Source organism: Bos grunniens, chromosome 16, assembly GCF_055505025.1.
Source record: "Bos grunniens cultivar Pamir isolate PY7600 chromosome 16, Bosgru_T2T1.0, whole genome shotgun sequence".
NCBI lineage: Eukaryota > Metazoa > Chordata > Mammalia > Artiodactyla > Bovidae > Bos > Bos grunniens.
The window spans coordinates 10,416,905-10,440,955 of record NC_141180.1 but is presented as its reverse complement, the minus strand read 5'-3'; the positions used below and the strand labels follow the sequence as shown (position 1 = coordinate 10,440,955).

The window sequence follows — 24,051 nt, the reverse complement described above, 5'->3', positions numbered from 1 at the left end:
AGGGATCTAACCGACGTCTCTTCAGTCTCCGGCATTGGCAGGGGTGGGGTGTGTTTCTTCACTATTAGCGCCACCTGGGAAACCCAACTGCAGTGAACCTTCCCATCATCTTTAATCAAGCTGTTCAGCTCTTAGTTAATTTCCTGTCTCTTTAAGACCTAAATCGGCTGTTTCGCCCTACTCACAAATGGCTGCGCCGGCTTCACAGTCTCAGCGCATGCCTCTTGAACACAATTTGGCGCCGAGACAATTCGCTGACTTTTGCAGCGCAAGATGGGGACTTGGCGGCGGGCAAGATCGAACTTCCCGGCATGCTTTGCAGTCGGGCCTCGCGGCCCCGCGTCTAGTGATGGGGAGCCCCCGGTGCTTGACGCCGCCAAATCGGCCGTGGAGGTGGACGTTGTGACCGGGAGCCGGGAACTGGAAGGCCGCGGAGTGTAAAGATGGAAGCGTGGCGCTGTGTGAGGAGGGGCTACGGCCGCTGTGTGGTGGGCAGAGGCCGGTCAGTAGGGCTGGGTGGCGGGAGGGAAGAGGGAGGGGCGGGCGGCCCGGGGGCGGGAGCGAGCGGCCCAGGGGAACCGGGGCGGGGCGGGCTGGGGTGTCGGGGTTGGAAGAGGAAGAGGGTCCGGGCCGCGATGCCGCCGGGACAGACCTCTGGAGACCCTGAGGGATAGGTAAACCCGGCGCGCGGCCCGCACAGCGCGGGCCCGAGGCGCCGAACGCGTCGGCCGAGGGCCGGGCTCGTGCTTCCCCGGGCCGGGCTGGCCTCGGAGCCCCGGCTCACTTCCCGTAACCCAGCCCGAGCCTCCGGGTCCCCGGCCTCCTGCCCCAGCCCCGCAGAGCCCCGGGCGGGCAGCTGCGGGTCAGTTAGCGAGGCCGCCGTTCGCCATGGGTTCGGGGCGGCCTGACCCCGAGGGAGGCGCGCGCCTTGTGCACACGCCCGGGGGCTGCTCTGTTGGTGTGTGGATGCCTCGCAAACTTTTCCCCTCCCCGACTCTGGGATCCCAACCTTTTACGATGATTACCAAATTCTCGTTCCACATCGATATTACCAGATAATTTACTTGTGAAATCGACTTATCGAATAAAAAGCACTTCAAGAGGTGCTGCCCACATTAGCGCCTTTCTAAGTAGTATCCACGAGTTGCTGGCTTTTATATACTGATTTTTTTTTCTAATACACTTTAAAATAAATGCTTGGTATTATTTAATTGTGTACCATATGAAACTGACTGGTGTATTATCACACGTGGGAAATACAGCACCCTCTTAGTTTTTACATCAGTTACGGGGATCAGGTTTTGACTCCTGTAGTTTGGGGACTTTGCTGTTCCGTAGGCAGCGTTTCCTGAGTACCAGCTGTGTGCCACGCACTGTGCTAGGCACTTGGGAAGAGACCCAGATTAAAAGGAATTAGGGTGCTCTGGCCCCAAAGGAGCCCATCAATTTAAGAGAAAATAAAAAGTCTGTATAAGTAACTACAAATACAGCGAATACGTTTTGTAGTACAAGTATTATATTAGAATACGGTAGCTTATTGGGGTAGAAGGTCTATGGCTTTTCTCCAAATCTCTATGGCTTTCAGACTTGTCACAAAACAGGATAGACTTACCCATGTCATGTCTTTAAAAGTTTACAATTATGTTGAGGTTAGAGAGCAATTTGAGAAAGGGTAAACTGCTCAATAAATTTATATAAAAATGTAAATGCTGTTGAAACAAATATATAAAGGTCAAATAACAGTAAATACAATTTAAACAAAATTCCCTTGGTGATGAAAGTGGACATTATTGACACTGACTTGGAAATACAGCTTTAATGAATTCTGGAGGACAGGAGGAGTCTCTCAGAATTGTAGCTATTTGCCAGAATAGCGTTTTAGTGCTTGAGTTGCATTGTTTCATAAGAGAGCCTGCGAGCAATATATCTATTCAAAATAATGATAACACTATTTCAGAGACATTTTTCATGATACAGCCTATCATATAATTGGTATCAGATAATTGGTGCTGTTGGGTTTGGAGTGTTGGTGAATTTCTAGTCTTTTTCATTTCCCTCAAGGAGGAGCAAGCTTAAAAGAGAAAAAAGTAGCATGGAAAAATAAATTATGTACTGATTACCAGGAGAGGTAGGTAGTTTCATGAAGTAGTGATAGGCTTTTGTTTTCTTAGCTATAAAGATGTTTGGAAAATAAAACTTTGGTATAAAAAAGTTGTTCAGAAACATATTTTTACTCCAAACCCAGGTTAGAGAGATTCACTTTTATTATAGTCAGCTTATGTGTTCTACATTTAAGTATTATGTGTGCTGTGGGTTTTATTTGTCCATTAGGTTTTATTAGATGCTAGAAAGCTACTCAATACAGTTTGGTGATTGGTTTATCTCTCAGCTGAATTGTGTGGACTTTTAGAAGTTTAGCTGGTACTTGGGGAGGCTGGTGGATTCTCTGTTAAGTGTTTAGAATACCATTCATAGTTGAGGGAGCGTTTTGAGGTATTGCCACGAGCAGTGAAATCCTTCAGATTGAGAAGTCAGATTTTAAATATTAGACATTACCTTCCCTTGAGGAAACAGATTTAGATTCTGTGTGCTATATAGCTGAACAAAAAGTGGTGCCTCAAGGAGTGTATTTATTTCTTTTAGATACCCCATGTTACCCCACCACCAGAAGAGTCTGGGCAGAGACTGGACTACACCGTGGGAGAATCTGCAAAAGTGTTGCTGGAACAGACACATTTCTAGTTGTATGAGGTGGCCTGGACATTACTCTCGCGCCCCTTACCCGTACTTCAGTAGTAGGCATTTCTCACTAAATTGGAGACCACCTGGTTTGTTTGAGTCTAGAGCTCCGTTTCAGTACTGGAACTGGAGACCTGACAGCCTGAGCCAGACTTCCTTGTTTCATCTCTCTAGTTACATCATGAACTCTGAGGGAGATGAGCCTTCATCAAAACGAAGAAAACACCAAGGTAAAGGTGACATTTATCTTGGTGCAGAAATAGACATAAGCCATAGCGTAATTGAAACTTTTCATATTTAATCCTTAAGAAAACCTCCTGCAGGTTTTAGAGGTGTTTGGTGTTTATTTTTAACCAGTACTTTTCTGTTAGGAAAACAGAAATTATTTTTTTTTAATTAAGTCTTAAAAAAAATCTTCAATTAATTGTGTATTTCTGGCAGTAAAAATGAAAGTTACTCTTCATATAAAGTTGGAAAACAATGGAGAACCAGATGGAAACATTAAGAATAATTTTAAAATTCACTGTTTTTGAAACAACAGTTCTTAGATTTCTTAGAAATTGATAACATGTATTCTTGAGATTCCACAGATATATTAAAAAACATTATGTTTTCATTTTTAATGTTAGCATTATAAGACAAAAAAATTTCCTTAAATAGAAACAATCATAGGTGAAAAATATTTTCTTACAGAATCAAATTTTAGCTTATTAAATTTATATTTTTCATGATGGGTCTTTAGACATAATCAAGAGTCTTTGGGAAGTTTATCTTTTAACCACATCTTATTCAACTTTGAGACAGTTTTTTCTAGCTATCTTGGTTATTTCTATTTTTCTCCTGTTCTTTTTACTCTCAACAATTCACCAGACTCTCTGTGCTTCCAGCCCTGCCCCCCTCCAAAAGGATACACGAGTAGTCTAAGTAAATTTGGAATTGTCATTCTTACTGAGCTACAGTTGTCGATGAAGATCATTCCTCTGAAGATACTTGGAAATAGGCTGTGTGGGTGTTAATTTGCAGGGAGCGGACATGTTTGTCAAAGAAAGGCGTTCAGAGGGAGTCTCACCTGGGAGTAAGAGCTAGATTAGTTAGAACTCTTCTAAGTAGGACTTCTACTACACATTTAAGTAGAAATTCTAATTACTCAGAAGAAGTGGAAATCTATTTGTATAGCGCTTAACCATCAGTGTATCTGTAAACAAGTATTTGAGTGATTGCAAGGTACATTTAGAATCATTAAAATTAGGTTCCTAAAAACAACCCATCATCTGAGGCTGTATGAGGACGTGAGATGGCTGCTCGTTCACGTATTCATTGTTCATCAGGTTGACACACTCCTCTTCTGTTTGGCCTCTTGTAAATCTGGTGGGCTCTCAGGTAGAGAGGTGGCCTAGTGACCCCAGGCATGGGCTTAGGAAACGCTCCTGCTCTCATTCTGCTCCACCACTAACTGTGTGAGTCTGGACAGGTTACAAACCTCTCTGCTCCTTGGTTTCCTAGTGTGAAATAATGCCTGCTTTGAAAGCCTGTGGAGGATGGAGTGAGACATATTCAACGTGCCTAACACATTGTTGGCTTCATAGTAGGTACTCAGAAAATCCTGGTGGTGTTGTTTTCCCTTAAATGGATGGGGAATTACATTTACAGACCGATAAACTTTGATTGCAACCTGACTCTCTATATGTCCGTTCTTCCTAGGTTTTGTGAATAAGGAAAATGCTCTTCGTTAAGCCATATTTGTGACTTCTGATATTTCACTAATACTACTTTTCAATCAAGAGAACAGCATTGCTAACTTGCCTGTCACTATAAAGTGGTATTTGAAGGATTTGTGTGACCCAATTATGACCTTTTAATTAGGCACCCTAGAAACCCAATCAGGCCTAATTGCTTGCTTTTTTTGACTCATCTGTCTTCTCTGCTGTGACCACCTTGTTCCTCCTGACATGGAAGGTATATAAACTTTTGTAGTGTGAATTTATGTTGTGAAGTCTGTGAAAGCCAGAGACTGTCCACTCTCTCAGTAGTTTTCAAATTGTCTTCTATGGAACCCTAGCATTCGAACAAATTTCTGTATGTTTATTCAAAGCAAATGTGGTCAGAATGAAATGTGTTTACCCCATCATCCCAGCCCCAGTCCCAGCCTACCAGGGGTTAATGGTCAGGACATGAAAAATAATACCAAAGAGTTATACAGACTGTAGAAGTCTGAAAGCTACTGTATTGATTTGATCATCTTGTGGTCTTGGTTATTTTAAAAAGTGGAATTGCCGAAAGAGTTGGTTTAAACTCTTAATTGCCAGGACTATACAAATCTTATGCTTTTATATGCCATTACATATACATATTTTATAAGAAAGCATGAATGAATTTAATGCAGCGGTCCCACCAGGGTAGTGCTGTAAGTTTGTGATGATAGCTAACATTTTGTTGTATGACTAGAACCCTCTCCATCTCATTTACATAAAAAGATTTAATGATTTGTGACTAAAACCATAGACAGTCCCTAATTTATGAGGGAATTATGTTCTCGATAATCAGTTCTTAAGAATCACTTCTGTTTTCCTCATAGAAACTATGTTATAAATTTCAGAGTAGCTGTGCAGAGTCAGTATCAGTAGCTTTAGTTCTGGCCTTTAGGGGTTCAGTTCAGTTGCTCAGTCGTGTCCAACTGTTTGTGACACCATGGACTGCAGCACGCCAGGCCTCCCTGTCCATCACCAACTCCCAGAGTTCACCCAAACTCATGTCCATTGAATCAGTGATGCCATCCAACCATCTCATCCATCCTCTGTCGTCCCCTTCTCCTTCTGCCCTCAATCTTTCCCAGCATCAGGGTCTTTTCCATTGAGTCAGCTCTTTGCATCAGGAAGCCAAAGTATTGGAGTTTCAGCTTCAACATCAGTCTTTCCAATGAACACCCAGGACTGATCTCCTTTAGGATGGACTGGTTGGATCTCCTTGCATTCCAAGGGACTCTCAAGAGTCTTCTCCAACACCATAGTTCAAAAGCATCAATTCTTCTGTGCTCAACTTTCTTTCTAGTCCAATTCTCACATCCATAGCTAACATTTTGTGTGAGCTATGACTAGTCATAGCTAGTCATGTATACATGACTACTGGAAAAACCAAAGCCTTGACTAGACGGACCTTTGTTGACAAAGTAATGTCTCTGCTTTTGAATATGCTATCTAGGTTGGTCATAACTTTCTTTCTAATGAGTTAGCGTCTTTTAATTTCATGGCTGCAGTCACCATCTGCAGTGATTTTGAAGCCCCCCAAAATAAAGGCCTTTAGGAGTAGGATTCTCCATATTCAGTGAAGGATAAGGGATAGTTTCCTTCTCTTTCCTGGGCATAGGACAAGCACTGAGCTAAATTATGTGATAGTTGAATGCTTTTGTTACTTTGGTTTTCTTTCCTTCATCAGTTTTTACCTTTCTCCTCAGGCTCCTAGTACCTTTGGTATCATAATTCCAACTCCCCTGTTCCACTCAGACCTCGCTATTCATAAAAATTGCCTTCCTCTTCTGTCCTCTGGTCAGAATTCCTATTCCTTCAGTGCAGCAGATATCAGCTTTTAGATTTTGAGGGATGAAATCTGATTAAAGTCACTTAAAATTTTTACTTCATTGACATTTCTAGAGTGTACTGATACTTTTTTTCTTTCACCTTTTTTGAGATATAACTGACATTACCAGCACAGTCTAAGTTTAAGGTGAACAGCATAATGATTTACCTTACTACACCATGGAAGGATTACCACAATAAGTTTTGTGAACTTCATCATCCCAAAGAGACACAAAAGAAAGGGGAAATAAATATTTTGTATGTAATGTGAGCTTTTAGAATTTACTCTCTTAACAACCTTCATATAGAACATGCTACAGTGTTAATTAAATTTACCATGTTGTACATCACATCCCTGTTACTTATTTATTTTATAACTGAAAGTTTGTACCTTTTGACTGCCTGCAGCTAGTTCCCCCACCCCTCTAGAATGTGTTGATACTCTGTAAATATATAATTACAGAAGATTTGGAAAAATCTTTCACAGTCCTTCATATCAGAGATAATTACTCTTAAAAATAGTGGTATATTTCCTTGTAGTCTTTCCCCCCCATGTTTAGAATACTCTTCCTCAATTTATTTTTTATTTAATTTTTAATTGGAGAAATTTAGGGATTCTGAATCAGTGAAATGAAAGCCTTACAGGAAAAGGGAGATATTCTAGGGCTGAGATTTTCTCATATCATGTAATTGTGCTTGAAAGTCCATCTTCAAATCTTTTTGTTTCCCAAATTCATCCTATTTCTTGTTTTCCCTTCTTTTAAGCTTATAGATTCTCTAAAAAGTTCCACATTTGTCTTTATGACTTTCATGACAGTAAGAGTATCCTCTTTATTGATGGGGAGAGGAAGATCGAAGGAGTATGTGTGTTGTGTATGAGTCTTTATACATATATATGGTACTGTGTTTATGTATCTATAGATACATACGTGTGTGTGTATGTATTTTTTTAAGTAATCATGTCTAAATCAAAGACTGCTTATAATTTCAGAATCTCTTGCTATTTCCTCCTGTTCTCAATACTTTTTCAGTGTACACGGTGTCTTTGCAGAATATAAACTGTCACACATTCCTGATTGTTGCATGCTAGGTTTGTCAATCAGGATTAGCATTTACTAGCATTGTATAGCTATGTTACATTTAATTTTTGCTTTGGCGTGCATTAAAAATATTTCTTTTGTTTATTTCATTAGCAGTCTTCTGTAAATACTGCTTCCATTTACTGTCATTATATACCCTTCATTCACGTCTAAACCAGATTTCTCAGATGAATTGTCTCAGGAACATAGTTAAGCATTTGATGATCTTGTCATACTAGTAGGTGATAAAATACAATATGAAATTATCTTGTTGAAAGACCAGCTGTGCCATACAAGTATATTGTCCTGGCTATGAAGTTGCTGAGCATGTCTGGCAAATCCATGCCATAATCATGGGGAAGTGAGAAGCCATGACCTGTGTAGTCTTAGCTTTGTTGACACACGCTCAGAGCCTCCAGAATGACTTCCTGAACCCTCTTAAACATGTTTTGTGCCTCTTGGATCAGGCAGTGTATCATTCCACGGTCTTTGTAAACAATTTGATGACCACTTCTAGTCATGAGGTGCTACAGTACCATTTTCTAGGGGAAAACATTCTGTTCATCGCTTATAAGAATTTTTAAAAGGCAAAAAATACTTACGTGCAGGAAAATATATGATCTGTTTTTTATTAATTCTTTGTATTTTGTCTAATATATTTTAACAGGCACAATACAACGGCATTGGGAATATATATGTAACCATAATAAAGAAAACACGAAGATCCTAGGAGACGAAAATGTTGACCCCATATGTGAAGACAGTGAGAACAAGTTTGAGTTTTCAGTGATGTCCTATAATATACTTTCACAGGATTTACTGGAAGACAATTCACACCTTTATAAACACTGCCGGCGGCCAGTATTACACTGGAGTTTTAGGTTTCCCAATATTCTGAAAGAAATTAAACACTTTGATGCAGATGTAAGTGTAAAATATCATCAGAATTCTTCACCTAAGGAAAAGTTGGATTCATTTCTGAACTAAATGGTTTTTTATCCCTTTTGTTTGTGAAGTAAGAAGGGAAGGCCTATATAGTTACAGGTGAATTCCCTAGCAGTCCAGCAGCTAGAACTCTGTGCTTAACACTGCCCAAGGCTCGAGTTCCATTCCTAGTCGGGGAACTAAGATCCCACAAGCCACAGTGTGGCTAAAAAAAAATTTTTTTTAATAGCTAAGATGATGAAACAGCTTTGAATAGGGTATTATAACTTTGGAGGCATAACTTGCTAATGGTTGTTGATATAAATGATTATATAACTTTTCAGAAAAGATTCAAAAAGCTTTAAGTATCAATCAGTTTTGAGACAGGGACTGGTACCATATTAAGTATTCAGTAAATACTTCCCTTTGATTGAAAATTTTAATAATTCATGCAAAAATTAATTTTGATGATAATATTCAAAAGACTAGAAGGATTTAGTATGAATGAACTTGTAAATTCAGGAAAAATTTCCAGCATATAAATTATAAATATTTCCTTTGAGAAATACCAGTTTTGGATAATAAGAGGGATTCATGTGAGTAAAGGTCATGGTTTTGGGGACTGATCAAATTTGGAGACATTGATTTGATAGATTTATAAAAGAAAAAATTATTTCAGGTTTCATTAGGTTTTTAGAATTTTAGAAACCTATTTTTAAAACAAAAGCACCAGAAAATTCATATTTGTATTTTTTTGTTTTAATTCAAGCCATTTTTTCTTCTAAGGTACTTTGTTTGCAAGAAGTTCAAGAAGATCATTATGGAACCGAGATCAGGCCAAGTTTGGAATCATTGGGTACATATGTAACTTTTATTTTAGCCAGATTTACTTAGTGAGTTATTAAAGCATAGCTTGCTAACAAAGGTGTGTGGTGTATTTGGACTAAAAATCTTAATTTTGAAAAACAGCTTAATACTCATTTTAAGAGGTCAAGAAAAGATTGAAGTATTTCAAATGGGTACTTTTGTGTTGATACATATTTTAATATAAATGGAAAAGTGTGCAAAAATCTCTTCATAGCTGCCTTTCTAGGAGTCTCTTTGCCTACTACCAGACTCCTAGGATTCTGAGTTCCATGAGATTGGGGACCATTGTATCTAGTTCATCATTTTATAACACCTATGTCCACGGTGCCTAATTGAATGAATACCTTTAGAAACAGGTCATCTCTTTGAGAAATGCTGCCTACGTTGCATTCATTCATTCAGCACGTATTTTTTTGAGTGTCTGCTGTACACCATGCACTGTTGAAGGCAATGGGGATACAGCAGTGAGCAAAACAGGTAACAGGTCTCTGTGCTTGCGGAGCATACATTCTAGTGGAGAAAGGCCAAGAATAGACTGCACAAACAAGTAAATAGTACCTCAGGTAATGAGAGTTTTCTGGAGAAAAACACAGGAAGGGGGAAATGGGTCAGCTTTCAGTTTTAAACAAAATGACCAGAGAGAGCAACTTTTGAGTAAAGACCCAAAGGAGGTGAGGGAACAAGTGGTGGCTGGAGCATTCCAGGTAGTGGAGATGGCTAAGAAGGTTGTAGTGCCTTGAGGCAAGAGAAACTGCTGTGTGTGGAGTGGATCAAGCAGGAAAGAGTTAGAGGCAAAAAGGTAAGAGATCTGGGGTTGGGAGAGAGGGCACAGGTTACTATAAGGTCGCTGTTTTTGCCTTGACTCTGACTTTTGTTAGGATGGAAATGAGAGTGTGATAACACATGTATGTAACACTGCAGTCTGCCGGTAAAAAAAAATCTATTTGACCCAGAAGTAGACTTTTTTGATTCTAACACTTTTTAACATCCTACCTTACTAATACACTAACCCTGGCGGCTCAGACGGTAAAGCGTCTGCCTGCAATGCGGGAGACCCGGGTTCGATTCCTGGGTTGGGAAGATCCCCTGGAGAAGGAAATGGCAACCCACTTCAGTATTCTTGCCTGGAAAATCCCATGGACAGAGGAGCCTGGTGGGCTACAGTCCATGGGGTTGCAAAGAGTCGGACACAACTGAGCAACTTCACTGAGCGACAAACATTGTCCAAAAATTAGAATTTTGTTTTGCCATATTTATTATTTTTTGCAAGTGTGGCAAAACAGTTCTATTACTTTCGTATATATATTAAAAAAACAGTCATTTTTGTTAAAAATTTTTTTCTTTCTTACAGGTTATCACTGTGAATACAAGATGCGGACAGGAAGGAAACCTGATGGCTGTGCCATTTGCTTCAAACATTCCAAATTTTCACTCTTATCAGTGAACCCAGTGGAATTCTACCGCCGTGATGTTCCTCTGTTGGACAGAGACAATGTTGGATTAGTGCTGCTCTTGCAACCCAAGATTCCAAGCGCTGCCTCCCCTGCCATCTGTGTAGCTAACACACATCTGTTGTATAACCCAAGGCGAGGTGACATTAAACTGACCCAACTGGCAATGCTTCTGGCAGAGATTTCCAGTGTTGCCCATCAGAAAGACGGCAGCTTCTGCCCCATTGTTATGTGTGGGGACTTCAATTCTGTTCCTGGTTCTCCACTCTATAGTTTTATTAAGGAAGGAAAATTGAATTATGAAGGACTCGCCATAGGAAAGGTAAGTGCATTCCTTCTTATTAGGAGGTGGGTGTAAGTCTCTGTCTACATTGTAAAGTGAGGACAGAGCTTTACCTTGTAAAGTCATCCCAGAGCTGTTTGAAAACCTCAGATGAACCAGTACCCTCACTTTATCAAGCTGCAATGATGATCCATAGCTACTCATAAGTAATTACATTCACTGGATTTAATTCACTTTTCCATCTATTTGTGACAATATTCTGCTTGGAGGAAGTAGGAGCCAACAAAAAATTCAGAATGGGGGCGAAGAAGGAAAATAAAACCATTGACAGACATGAGTACTTCACAAATAAGGAACTACTCACAGGTGCAGAGAAGCGTTTTGAATGCCGGGTGTGGGCAAGAGAGTTGGAGAAACAGTAATTTAATATTTGCTTATTATATAAGTTTTCCTTTCCATAAGGATACATATTTCAGTTCTTTAGCTGAGTATAATTTATCCCATGTTTTTATTTTTATTGTTCTGTTCTGCTTAGTTCAGATTATTTCCTCTTTAGTACATTTGACCAAAGTAAGCCCTTGCCACTGAGTTTTGGATGATAGTTTACAATTTTATGAGAGTTGATCTTTCTTAGTATTTTATATAACAGGAACTATAATGCAGGTAGTAAAAAAAAGGAGGAGCAGTATTAGTCCAAAGCTATAGATCATTTAGATTTCCAAATTTGAGAAAAACATGCATAGGAAAAGATTACCATTTTTATGTAAGTAATAATGTTTTCTGAACTGTATTTGAGCAAAATTTTACAAGCACAAATGATATAATGAATAAAGGATAATACTTACTATTCTTGGATTTCCTTTTATTTAAGAAATAAACTTTTCAGTACATAATTTAAAATCTATTTACCTAAGATACCTGTTGAAATTTTGTTTAGGTATCTGGCCAGGAACAGTCTTCACGGGGACAAAGAATTTTATCTATTCCAATTTGGCCCCCAAACCTAGGTATCTCACAGAACTGTGTGTATGAGGTACAGCAGGTACCAAAAGTAGAAAAGCCAGGTAAGTGTTTGCAATCCATTTTGGCAGTCTTCTTGATAATAGTGTTCCCTTTGAAGGCATAAAACTAAATTTTTAAAGGGATAACATCTCAGAGATGAATATTCATATATAAAAGCATAGGGTTGTTCACTTTTTTTTTTTTTAAGAACTCTGATTACCTTTTTGAAAATCAACTTCCAAAATTACTTTTGCATGAATTACTTGCATGTTGCTTTGAACATGTTTGTGTTTTATTTTTGCTAATTAGTATTTGCATAATACGTATTCTGGGATGAACCATTTAACTAGGCATCTATCTAAACTAGATATGCCTTAAATACTGTTCCTAGAGTAAAAGTACTCTACGGCAAAATAGAACAAAACAAGACACTGAGAGTATTAATAAGCTTCTCTCTGCCCTTACAGATGGTGACCTGACACAACCAGAGCTGGACAAAACAGAGGTCCTAGTAACAGCTGAAAAGTGAGTTCTGGAAAGCAACAGTAGACATTTGCTGACTCTAGTTGAGTAAAGAAATCATTTCTCAAAAATCACTTGGTTAAAAAATAAAGCTGATGATACTCTGTGCTGGTGAAGAACGCTGGCTCTTAAGTCAAATAGACCTGAGTTCTAACACTAACTTTGCTGCTCTTTAATTGTGTGATTTTAAGCAAGAAATTTAACATTTTTAAAAGGTTCAGTTTCTTTATAATCTGGGTTGATGTGAGGACTAGATGAGACAAAGCATGTAAAACTCAGTGTTTGACATACAGTAGGTGCTTAAGCATTGTTTATAGAAACAATTTGTCCATGGACCTGAACCCACTAACATTTATTGCTATTATGTATTTAAACAAAGGTGAAGATCACAGAAAAATATCTTTCAGATTTCAAGAGGATCTTTAGCCTCCTTTAACTGCTTACTGAATCTCAAAAATAAATCTATAGGAGAATTGATCCAAAAAAAGAATATGGCTGTAGAAAAGATAATTACCTGAACTTATCTCTTAAACTACAGGGAAAGGTCTTCATAGGTAGCTAGGTAAAGATGCCTGGGTTTCTTTTTATTAAAGAATCATGGATGCTTAGGGCTGTGATTGAAAAACATATATTTAATACAATAGGACATTTGTGTCTTAGGAGATTCTCAAAATGTCTTGATTATTTCGTAGTCTGACTCTTCTATAGTTTTGACTTTTAACATTTAAATTTCAGAATCACCTCTCATTTTTATCTGACTTCTTCTCAGTCTTATTATATTTTGTATATCTTGTTTTGGGAAAATATCTATAAGAACTAGAAAGAAAGGAGCAATTTTTTTAAATTAAAATTTATTAAAAAATTTTAAACCTTTCACAGTAGAAACTTCCCTGAGTGAGATAATTAAAAAGGCTACTCTTACTAGCAAATACTTAGTTTTGAGTAATTCTAAAATCTTTTTATAAAAATAGGGTGTAAGAAAAGCTACTTATATCTTTAAAATAGTGCCTTTATATGCATACTTGTATCTGTAAACTAAAATGTTAGTAGTAAGAACAGTTGGCAGTAGGCCTGTTTTACATTTAATAATATTGTAAATATAAGTCCTCAGACATAAAAAGTTTCTAAAACTTGGCAGTAGAGCAATTTGAAGCAATTATCTGTACTTATTGACCTATGAGCTCTTTAAAATCAGGGCATCTTTATCAGTGTATTCTTAGCGCTTAAGAAGAGATAGTGCCTTGGACTTAGGAGATGTTTGATAAATGTGTGTTGGATAAACAAAAAATTTCTTTTAAATTTTGTTTTGTTTCATGACATAAAATATCCTTAAAATTCATGATGTGTTAATGGGAGATGATTTTTAAACCTTTTGCCTGAAACATCATGTGTATTTAAAGAATGGGGTAAATGTAAGCCATTATATAGAAGCTGTTTTAAGATGCAGTACAAAATTATCTCACATACCATAGCAAGGATAACCATGGAAAAATATGGCCCCTCTGATATCAAAAGTCTGTAAGTTCTAAATAGTATTCCTAAAGGCCACATTAATATTCTTAGAAGCAGCAAAAAACTTACAAATTGTTTTAGAATATGTGTTCATTAGTAAGTGGAGGCTATCAAATATGTTACAATTAATTTAAAAAATCACATTAGTATGTTAATTATTGAGCTCCCCCACCCACCCCACATATTATACCTGTTAATGGATTTTGGATATCACTGCATGAATAAAGAAATGTGAAATTGTGATATGGTCTGTTTAAATAAATATTGTCCTAATGTCTGGTTTTGTCTGGAAATTTAAGTGAAAAGGTGCTTTAAGTAGGAGGAATTATAAAAATCATTAAAAACTTGATGGACGCTACTCTTTTTTCTCCTTCAATTTAGGTTATCTTCAAATTTACAGCACCATTTCAGCTTGTCATCTGTTTATTCACATTATCTTCCTGACACTGGAATCCCAGAAGTGACCACCTGCCATTCCCGAAGTGCTGTAACGGTGGATTATATTTTCTATTCTGCTGAAAAGGAAGGTGTTGCTGAGCAGCCAGGTAAAGAATGCGTGTAATCTTAAATTCTGCTTGAGAACACAGTAACTAAAAACTTCAGGGCTGAAGCTGAGAAAGCCAAACATCTGTATGAGAAGTTCTCAATTTAGAAATTAAAAGTATTTTTAAATTGGTAATATATTTGGCAGATTGGTACTATACCCGAGTAAATCAGTTTATCACTTGCAGAAGATGGAGGCAGTGAAATACCTCAGAGCAAATTATTCCCTGTGAATTACATCCTCAGCTCTAGCCTCCAATCCCAGCCAGCTTCTGAGTTCCTTTATAGATCTTTTTATATTGCCTTTTGGTTTTATCCACCACAAGTCTACTGTTCTTGCGGCGGCAGCATCACACAGCTTTGTACTTAAATTTTACTAAGGGGTGCCGCCTTCACTGGAGGGCCTTGCTTGTCCTGCAACAGCTGACGGTTTTGTCATGTTGACCCTGGGATATTGTCTCTTTCTGGAAAGAGAAGTCTGAACAGTGTGTTTTCAAAAAGCACAGGTAATAAAACACTTTTCCTTGTATGATTCATTGACAACAAGGTATTAACTATTGGTCAAAGGATTTACTGTGGAGGAGAAAGGGAGGTTTAATAGTAGTGAAAGTGGAGTTGCTCAGTCGTGTCTGACTCTTCACCAGCCCCATGGACTAGTCCATCAGGCTCTTCCGTCCATGGCATTCTCCAGGCAAGAATACTGGAGTGGGTTGTTGTTCCCTTTTCCAGGGGATCTTCCCAACCCAGGGAGTGAACCTGGGTCTCCTGCATTGCAGGCAGATTCTTTACACCAGGGAACCAGGAGTCAAAAAAGTATTCAGAAAATTGATCCTAAATGTGGGCAGCTATTTCGTCTTTTCTGATTTTCCTTTTTTCTCTTCCTTTTTTTTTTTTTTCAATGCTACTTTTCTTTCCCAATTTTCCCTTCTGTTTTTTTCTTTCTATCCAAAAATAACCTTACTAGTAACACTCAGGAGATGTCCAATTCCTCTCCACTAGATGAACTCTACAAAATAACCTTGTTGCTTTGAATTTATAATTTAGTTCTGGTAGTTGTCATTATATATATATATATATATATATATATATATATATATATATCTCCACTAGATGGCGGGAGTGTGCCGTGGACCAGCATCTCCAATGTTAACATCAAGAGCCTTTTACTCCACTTCTGTGGGTACTAACTCTCTGGGACCAAATTATACTAATTTATTCTGCAGTCACTTAATAAATGTCCTACTTAGATGTGGCTTAGTCTTTCGGTTTTATACAATTATAGAAAAGTTGATGGGTGAATTTCTTAGGTAGTTGTCAATCTCAAATTACTCTTAACATTCTTATGTGTTACATTGATATTTTCTTCTAAAGATTATTTGTAGAACTTGAAATTGAAAAAAAAAATCTGAAATAGGAAAACAAACATCTGAGACTGCTGTTTGAGTGTTATAATTAGGTTATAACTCAATAAAAACTAACCAGATTTTAAACTGTTTCATATTAGACTTCCAAGGCAGTGTCAAGTTACATATCATTTTTTTTAAAGACTTCTGGGGTCAATGTACAACCTGTTATTTCACTAAATATGTATGTGCTTTTTTAATGTAGGAGCTGAAGTTGCTTTGGTTGGTGGCTTGAAACTTCTAGCCAGACTGTCACTTCTTACAGAACAAGACTTATGGACTGTTAATGGACTTCCAAATGAAAATAACTCTTCAGATCATTTGCCTTTATTGGCTAAATTCAGACTTGAACTCTGACTCTTGATTACATATATACTTTGCTTTCCCGTTTGGTTTTTTTTTCCCCAAAGAATGTAAAGTTGTTCTTAAGAGTTTGCATGTTTATTTATTTTTACGCTATGAAATTTCTGAAGAGGTTTATGTTAAATGTTTGAAACAGGTAACAGAAGAAACACGTTTACACTTTTCTTTTTTAATAATGAAAAAATATTTTCCTGACAAGTGAGATCTAAATGCTGTTTATTGCAAAAAAAGTTGTAAATATTTATTCTAAATCCCAGTAAAGTTGACAGTGATTTTTAAATATGGCGCAACTTCTTTAGTCCTCTTAGGAAAGAATTTCGTGTTTTTAGCAAGCTTTACAGTGGATCCAAAATATCTTTGAGTTCTTGCAGACCACAACTCATTCCCTTCCAGAAGGCCTGATTTCATCACAAGTATCATGTCTGTTGAGTCTTAACTCATTCATCTCAGAAATCATTGGGTTGTTCCCAAGTATCTAACCATTTTAGTTTGTCTTTGATGGGGCTTGACAGTGCTTTTTAGAACTATACAAATTGCTGAATCCATTTTATTACCATCCTGAGCCATGTAAGGTGCCTGCATTTTATTGGGAAGATGTAGGTCACCATAACTAGCAGGATGAGGTGTTTTGGACAAGCCCACTCTCCATCCTGTAGTGGACTGCACAGGATGCCTGAGAGAGTCAAGAGGCGGGGGTCATGCCTTGAGTTTCCCTAGTAATTTTTTTTTAAATTTAGTTTCAAGAAAAGATTCTGGATTGAAGGAAAGATTTTACTTTACTGAACCAATCCTGTAGAAATTTACTTTATTAGGAAACTTGTATTTGGAACAAAGTGGCAGCTATAAGATTCTTTTTATTTGCCTCAGAAATAAGAGGAAGCCAGCAGAACTCTAGAGGGGAGATGTTAACTTGGAGACCTAACACTCTTTAATAGTTGATGATAACTGTTTTGTTGTGGTTTAACTGTTGTCATTTCTGTAATGTTTTGGGTTTTTATCTTTTTTTTATCATGATTCAGTAGTGTGAGATGGTGCTGGTCTTTTTTATAAAGCGGTTAAGAGTGGGTCTGAAAAATCCTGCAGTTGGCTCTTAATGAGTGTTTGAATCAAACATTTTAAAACCTAAGTGAAAATTTACTCTTTTCTAGAATTGGGATCAAAGAACTATGTCCATTTTTACTAAGTAATTTTATATTATACTGAATTACAAAAGTTTTTTACAATGGGTTTTCTGAATAGAATGCTTCATTTTAAATTAGCAGCAGTAGTTACTTTATAAGCTCGGACTTTTTCTACTGAAGTTATTTACTACAATTATTAAAAAAATAAATAAACCAGATAAATACCCCCCAAAAGCATGTGGGTTATAAGGATTTCCCTAGTAAAAGTTACAGTGTTACAGAAATACTTCTGTTTATTGTGTCACTTTTTCTTTTAAACTTAACAGTATTAACCATAGGATTTCCCACATTTTGTAGTAACAGTTTTCAAAGTATTACATGTTCTGATTAGCAGATATTGTCATCAGCAAATGATAACAGCAGATAGTATATTTATCCCTTTTAGTATTAGGGAAAGAAAAATGAAGATTCATGGATAACTATGTTGTGTTGTATGAATTTAAGAAAAATGAAGATTCATGGATAACTATGTTGTGTTGTATGAATTTATTAACAACTAACTTTATATATAGGTATTCTTGATAAACAAACATCTCTGAAAACCTCTGAAAACTTAATTTTTTGTACCCTGATTAATATATTGTGATTTTAGGCCCTTTTCATGTGTTTCACTTTGAGTTAATCCCATAAAATTGCTTTCTGCTTTACCTTATAGAATGAAGTATTATTATATGTACTGGAGGCCAAGGAGTCCTTTGTAACTTTGTCACAGGCTTTAAAAGCTCCACTAAAATTAACTGTCCACTTGTCTTTACTTTGTTTGATCAGAAGAGTTAGTAACTGTTGGAGCCTTGTATTTACCTGCCAAAAGCAATTAAATTTGGTTAACTGCTGAAACCAAATCTCCCTGTCTCACCTGCTGTGCTATCCAGGTTTTAAATGGAAAGGGATATATTGCAGAATTGCAGTAATGAAATTTTGGTTTTACTCTAGCTTTTGATATCAGTAGGTGTGTTTGAAATTGTCTTTAAGTTAGAGATCCAGAATTCAGAGGGTTGGAAAAACATTCACTTTGTCAAGCCATGTGCACTTTGTCCCTGTAAGTTGCCTAATAAATTATCATACTAGTACATTTGTGCCTGAAGGTTTTGTGGTAGATGAAGTCAGCTGTGAAACTCACTTGTTGCCTTGGGTGATGCCAAAATATAAGGAGGCCAATAAGTGAATTAAGATACACCAAAATAGAGTGATAAATTTAATACAGAACCTGAAAACTGTGGAAGAAGACAAGGGTGAGAGTGATAAATTAGTTTACTAGAACAAGTATATAATAAGAGGGATAAGAAAAAAAGTCACACCATTTATATTTTTAGAAGGAAAACAATCCTTGAGTTTCCAGGATGATTTTATTGAAAGTCCCATGCTGTGTATAAACATACAAGTGATGAGAAAAACATTAAATTGAAACATGCACTTATCTGGCATTCTCTAAAATACCATTATACAAGTTTTCATTTACTTAGAAAAATACCCACTAAAACAATCACAGTTTTTCTTAAGAGATCTAAAAAAAATGTATTGGCCAGAACAAAGTCCAAGAGAATAAACAAGATTCTGAATTGTATGTCAAAAAAACTGTACAAGGTTGTACATAAAACTAGAGCTTACAAAAGCCTCGGGTATAGTAAGAATACGGAATTAAGATCTCCAAAGTTCTATTTACCAATATCTATTAATAAAATCCTTATGAAATAATTGACTTAGAAAAAGTGAAATGCTCATGATTTCAGAGTGTATAGAAAATACTAAATATCACTTTCTGAAATAAAAATGTAAAACAGCACAACATGTAGTCTAGAATCAAGATTTCTGTCATTCATTTAAACTTTGCATGTATTATCACAATGGCTTAAGCATAAAATTTCTCTTGCATTAACTTTTTAAAAACTAGATTTCAAATCATTTCATGATTTTTATCTTTTGAATTATAACCAGATTTAAAATCAATTCTGTGGGGTAAATCGTGTCTTTTTTTTTTCTTACCTTATTATCAATTCACTAGAATGTAAGAGTTTGGTACTTTTCTTGTGTCTTTTAGAAACTAACATATTCCATAGGCAATAAAAATAGAGTAACAACTAAGAACATTTTAACTTATTTTCATGTTTCTGTTGACTAACTCTTGCTTTGGGGAAATGAATCTTAAAATCAAGAAGTGAGTGTGGAAGAAATCAGGTTACTAATTGAATCTTCAAGCCAGTTGGCAGTTTTAAGGCTTAGACGTCAGCATATTAGAAACAGGTTGTATTCCTAATTCCTTCCCCCGCTCTGTGGGAGACAAGGATATGCAAATATTGACACTCCATATTTTAGACTGGACAGTACTTAATATTTGGAAAATCCTATTCCAAGCCCTTAGAATGACTGCAGTATATCAATACTATAAGTAGTCTACTTATTGGATATAATAAACTTTCAGATTGATAAACATGATTTTATTTCATCTAGAGAGCAGTCTGTATTTTAGGATGAAAATGAAATGATTCACGGACTACTCCAAACATCTAAGTACATGTGGCCAGGAGGCTGCAAATGGGTTTGTCTTGAGAAGATTAAAATAACTCATTTTCAATTCTACTGGTAGTACTATTCTTAAAAGTGGTTAAGTCCTGAATGTGTTTAACGGTTTTAATCTGAGATGTAGATTGGACTTACTTGGTGCTTTTTCATGTAAAGGACATTCGACTTCTTTTTTCAAGGATAGTACTTTCCATTAATACCGATTCTTAGGATATAGGGTTAGGGAGTGAGCTCAGCTGCACACGGCTGAAGGATAGAGTCTGGCTGAAGGATAGAGTCTTTTTCCTTCCCGTGTCGCCTCAGAGGTAAAGAATCTGAAATGAGCAGATTCTTTTTTTTTTTTTACTCCTAAAATCACCTTCAGGTAAAGAAAGCCAGAGGGGGAGGCCCCAAGACTGAAATAACACTTTTGTTGACTAACAAACTTCACTTAAAATATGCTTTTTGGTTGCATAAGTTGGCATGGTTGCTAAGATCAAACAAGTGAAGTAGAAGCTGTACTCTTGATAACACACAGACTTGGTATGCAAGTTATTCTGTGTGGTCTGCAGCAGAAGTTACACTTTAACTGCCATATGCAGGCCAGATACTCATCCCCTGCTCCATGGAGAACATCACGCTATAAGCTGTAACACAGTACCCGAAGTCTTTTCCACTTAAAAAACAAAGGTTCTGCTTCTCCAATTCACTGCATTTTCCAATACCAGTTCCTAAACATCATGAAGTGGTACCTAAAAACGGTACTGGAAAAGAATCACATCATGCCGTATTTGGTCTTAATATAAGACATTACCTACCTACCAACAGTGAGTCCTTCAGAACCAAGGCCTGACTCAGAGTTTAAAACTGAGGTGAAATGTGAACAGCAAGGTTATCTAGTTCTCAAAACCTGATTCTCTCGGCCTCTGTCTGAGGGTGTTATTGTCAGAGGTAATCGCAATACTGCTAAATTTGTGTAACCATACATGACCTCATGTGCTTTTCACTGGAGTCTGCAAAGTTTAAATGTTAGTGACAGAACACAGACTAGCTTCTGAACGTGCTTTTTTGTTTTGTTTTGAAAGAACAAAAGCTGCTGTCAGTGAATGCTGTAAGAAAGATTAAGAAAGTAGTAACTCCCAAGATCCTGAAAATGATTTCCCATATTGCCAGAAGAATTTCAGTGCTCTTTAAGTAAAACACTTGCATATAATACCTAAAATCTCATCACATGTGCACCAGGAAAAAAATTGCAAACCTTGTGGAGATCCCCATGGGAAATACTGGGGAAACAATACAAATAGACTTAAAAAACAACCCACCATTATGTTTGCATATCTGATGTCAAGATGCTGAGGTAATATTGACTGCTTAAAAAAAACCCCACCAATCTTTGCCTCTGTTATTGCTGAAAAAGACATTAATACTGATTGAGTTACCTTACTGTATCAAAAGTGGGAGGGGGGAAGGCTTCATGAACATGGACTACTAGAGAGGCATAATGTTCAAAGCAAGTAAAAGAAAGTAGGTAAATGGGAAAATATAAAAAACTACAGTTATGGTCTTAGCCTTTCTGTCTGGAGTGAGGACAGTCCAACCCCAGTGGGGTCTATCACAGCCTTTTCATGGTTGTCCCTTCATGAATTTTTTTTTTTGTTACCAGCCACTCAGAGTCTACTTCCAAGTGAATCCTTAAAAATAAAATTCACCAGTTCTCAATAAATAGTTGCAGTTCTCCTGAAGATGCTGGGTAAAGTGCAGAGAGAAGCACCATAGAAGCCCTGTTGCTGCGGTACGGCTGGCCTAAATCCGGATCTGATAGCCCACTTCGTTCAGAGTGCTGACGTCAGCCACCTTCTCAGGCAGTGCAGGCCTGCGGGTAAAAGAAAGATGGGGTGGAGGGGAGGGGGTACAGAAAGATCATTTAGCATTGTTGTCAGGGCCCTCTACCCCACCCCACCCCCCACCACATGCCAGTCCTAGCCCCCAGCTCTACTTCTTGTTCTGAAGTCTGCCTTTATAGGTTTTAAGGAGCCTTTTAATAGGTTTTCAAGGTAGAGTTCAAAACAAAATGTATAGGTTGCTGAATGAGTTTGTTTAACTTCAAGCCTGAATTTGGTCACACTGTAACTTCTGACACGTATCTGTAACCCTTGCAAGAATCTGAAGTTCAACTACAACAGAACCAAGCACCTGAACCAAATTCTCCTAGAAACCTTGGCTTCCTCGGTGCCATGGGGAAGCCCAGCGCCTCCCAGATGTCTGGGGTGACTCAGGTTCTCTTAGACATTCTCCATCTCTAGTCCAGGCTTGAGGGTATAAATTTAGGATGAATCTTTCAGAATTCATCTGAAAAAGCATGTCCATGTGGGAAATCATTCCAAGGCAAATCGCCTCGCTTCCCTAAATGTAATACGTTTTCTCATGTACTTTGCAGTGTGATACTGCACTCAAGCATTTACGGGAGGCATATGAGAAAGTACTTCAAGCTGGGGAAAGAAGTCCTTCAGAAGTGCATCATCTGTCTTCATTAAAGCTACTTCGTAGGAGAATTCCCGACATAAGATCATGCCTAAGCATTCTCAGGGTTTATCTCACAATTTTTTTCTCCATTTTTAAAATGAGTGGGTAGCTATTCCCTCCTCCAGGGGATCTTTCCAACTCAGGGATCGAACCTGGGTCTCCTGCATTGCAGGCAGATTCTTTACCATCTGAGTCATCAGGGAAGCCATTAACTCACCAGTTAGCAGCTAATTCAGACATGATGCTAGTAATGGTGTTGAGCTATTAGTATGTGGAATAAGAGCGGTTTAAGCACGCGCTCCAGAATCCTTTGAGAGAAGCAGCCGCACCCAAAATGAAGTCCAGAAACCCATCTCTAAGAGTCCGTCTTCTCCCCTGGGACCTCGCATACCACCTGGGCCCTGAGCCGTGGCGGCTCTGAGATCTCCCACCGCCTCCCAAGGCTAAGCAGTTCCTCGTGCTTTAACGAGAGAACCCCTTGGTCCACGGTCCTCGCAGCACTTACCAATCAGCTCACCCCACTTTTCCGAGTCTTTCCTGCACAAGCTTTCTCCCTATCCTGGCATATTCCTCGACACCAAGTCACACGTCTCCTCCTGAAATTCTAAATGTGCTGCTCTTCGTATGTGAGACGAAAGCTAGTAAGACCCTAGCTTCCTAGCGTTTCTCGGGCTCAGATAAACCCACACTCGCCTATTTTCTCTCCCTCATTTCTGTGACCAACAGCACCTGCTGCAAAGTCCGCGGCAGGACAGGCGACAAGGAAGGTCAAGGAATGAACGAACCCCACCCACTGACCCCGAAACGAGGGCTTCCTGGGGTCACTGCAGCGACGGGCCACAAGCACGAGTCACTCGGACGCCAGCTGCTCTGAAGCCACTTCTTGGCCACTCTCTTGGCTTCCTCTTGAAGCCTCTCAGCCACAAGGAAGAGAATTTTCACTTTTCAAGTTTCTCTGTTCCTGAAACCTCCCCTTATCTTTCCCACGTTCTGCTCTCAGCATCCTTAAAAATAGATGCACTTTGCCTTGGGGCCCTTTGGCCTCCTTTTTCTAAACCTTTTCTTAGCACTTCTGCCAGTTCCCCACGCCCCCAGGTGCTGAGGAACCACCACTTTATAAATAGCTTTTATTTATTAGGCACCTACTCTGTACCAAGCATTGTTCTAAGGGGCTTACATGGGTGAATTCATTCCCACCATGGCCTTACAGCGCTGATACTGTTACCATCCATCTGACAGAGGAAGAAAGAGAGGCCCTGAAAGTTAGGAAACGTGCTCAAAGTCGCGTGGTTAGCAAGAGGTGGAAACCAGAATTCTCCTCCAGAATCAAAAGCAGATGACCTTGACCAAGATGCAATGACCCTGACCCTCAGTCTCCTGGTCCCCACACAGAGCATCCTCCCAAGCATCTGAGGAAGACGTCAGGCCACTCCTGTCTCTGCATCTTGGCTTCTGGAATGCCTCCCGCATGTCTCTTCTCATCCCTTCAAGAACCCTAACCAAGCCAGATGCCACTTCCCCTGTGAAGTATTTTCTGACTAGACTGCCCCCACAATGCACCACCCCTTGCTCCACATGCTCTACCATT

The 24,051-nt window shown here is 38.3% G+C and overlaps 2 protein-coding genes across 13 annotated transcripts in view; one reads left to right on the top strand and one right to left on the bottom strand.

Moving 5' to 3' along the window:
- The first annotated feature begins 107 nt into the window (after nt 1-107).
- Nucleotides 108-18,511, top strand: ANGEL2 (angel homolog 2). Of its 11 annotated transcripts, none has more exons than XM_086342344.1 (10): nt 290-502; nt 2,644-2,969; nt 4,441-4,695; nt 8,058-8,314; nt 9,101-9,170; nt 10,533-10,954; nt 11,853-11,979; nt 12,385-12,442; nt 14,333-14,496; nt 16,103-18,511. In XM_086342344.1, the coding sequence occupies exons 3-10, from the start codon at nt 4,689-4,691 to the stop codon at nt 16,252-16,254; spliced, it is 1,257 nt and encodes a 418-aa protein (XP_086198470.1). In that variant the 5' UTR covers nt 290-502; nt 2,644-2,969; nt 4,441-4,688; the 3' UTR covers nt 16,255-18,511. The 11 variants fall into 11 exon arrangements, with proteins under 11 accessions (XP_086198469.1, XP_086198476.1, XP_086198475.1 ...); XM_086342346.1 differs by having other exon boundaries at nt 322-461; XM_086342345.1 differs by lacking the exon at nt 290-502 and adding an exon at nt 581-674.
- A 257-nt stretch (nt 18,512-18,768) lies between these two features.
- The window catches only part of VASH2 (vasohibin 2), a 40,979-nt gene continuing 35,696 nt past the window's right edge, over nt 18,769-24,051 (bottom strand). For both annotated transcript variants that reach the window (XM_086342353.1, XM_086342352.1), the window contains exon 8: nt 18,769-21,813. In XM_086342353.1, coding sequence (XP_086198479.1) covers nt 21,744-21,813 — 70 coding nt within the window. In that variant the 3' untranslated portion in view covers nt 18,769-21,743. The remainder of the gene's footprint in view (nt 21,814-24,051) is intronic.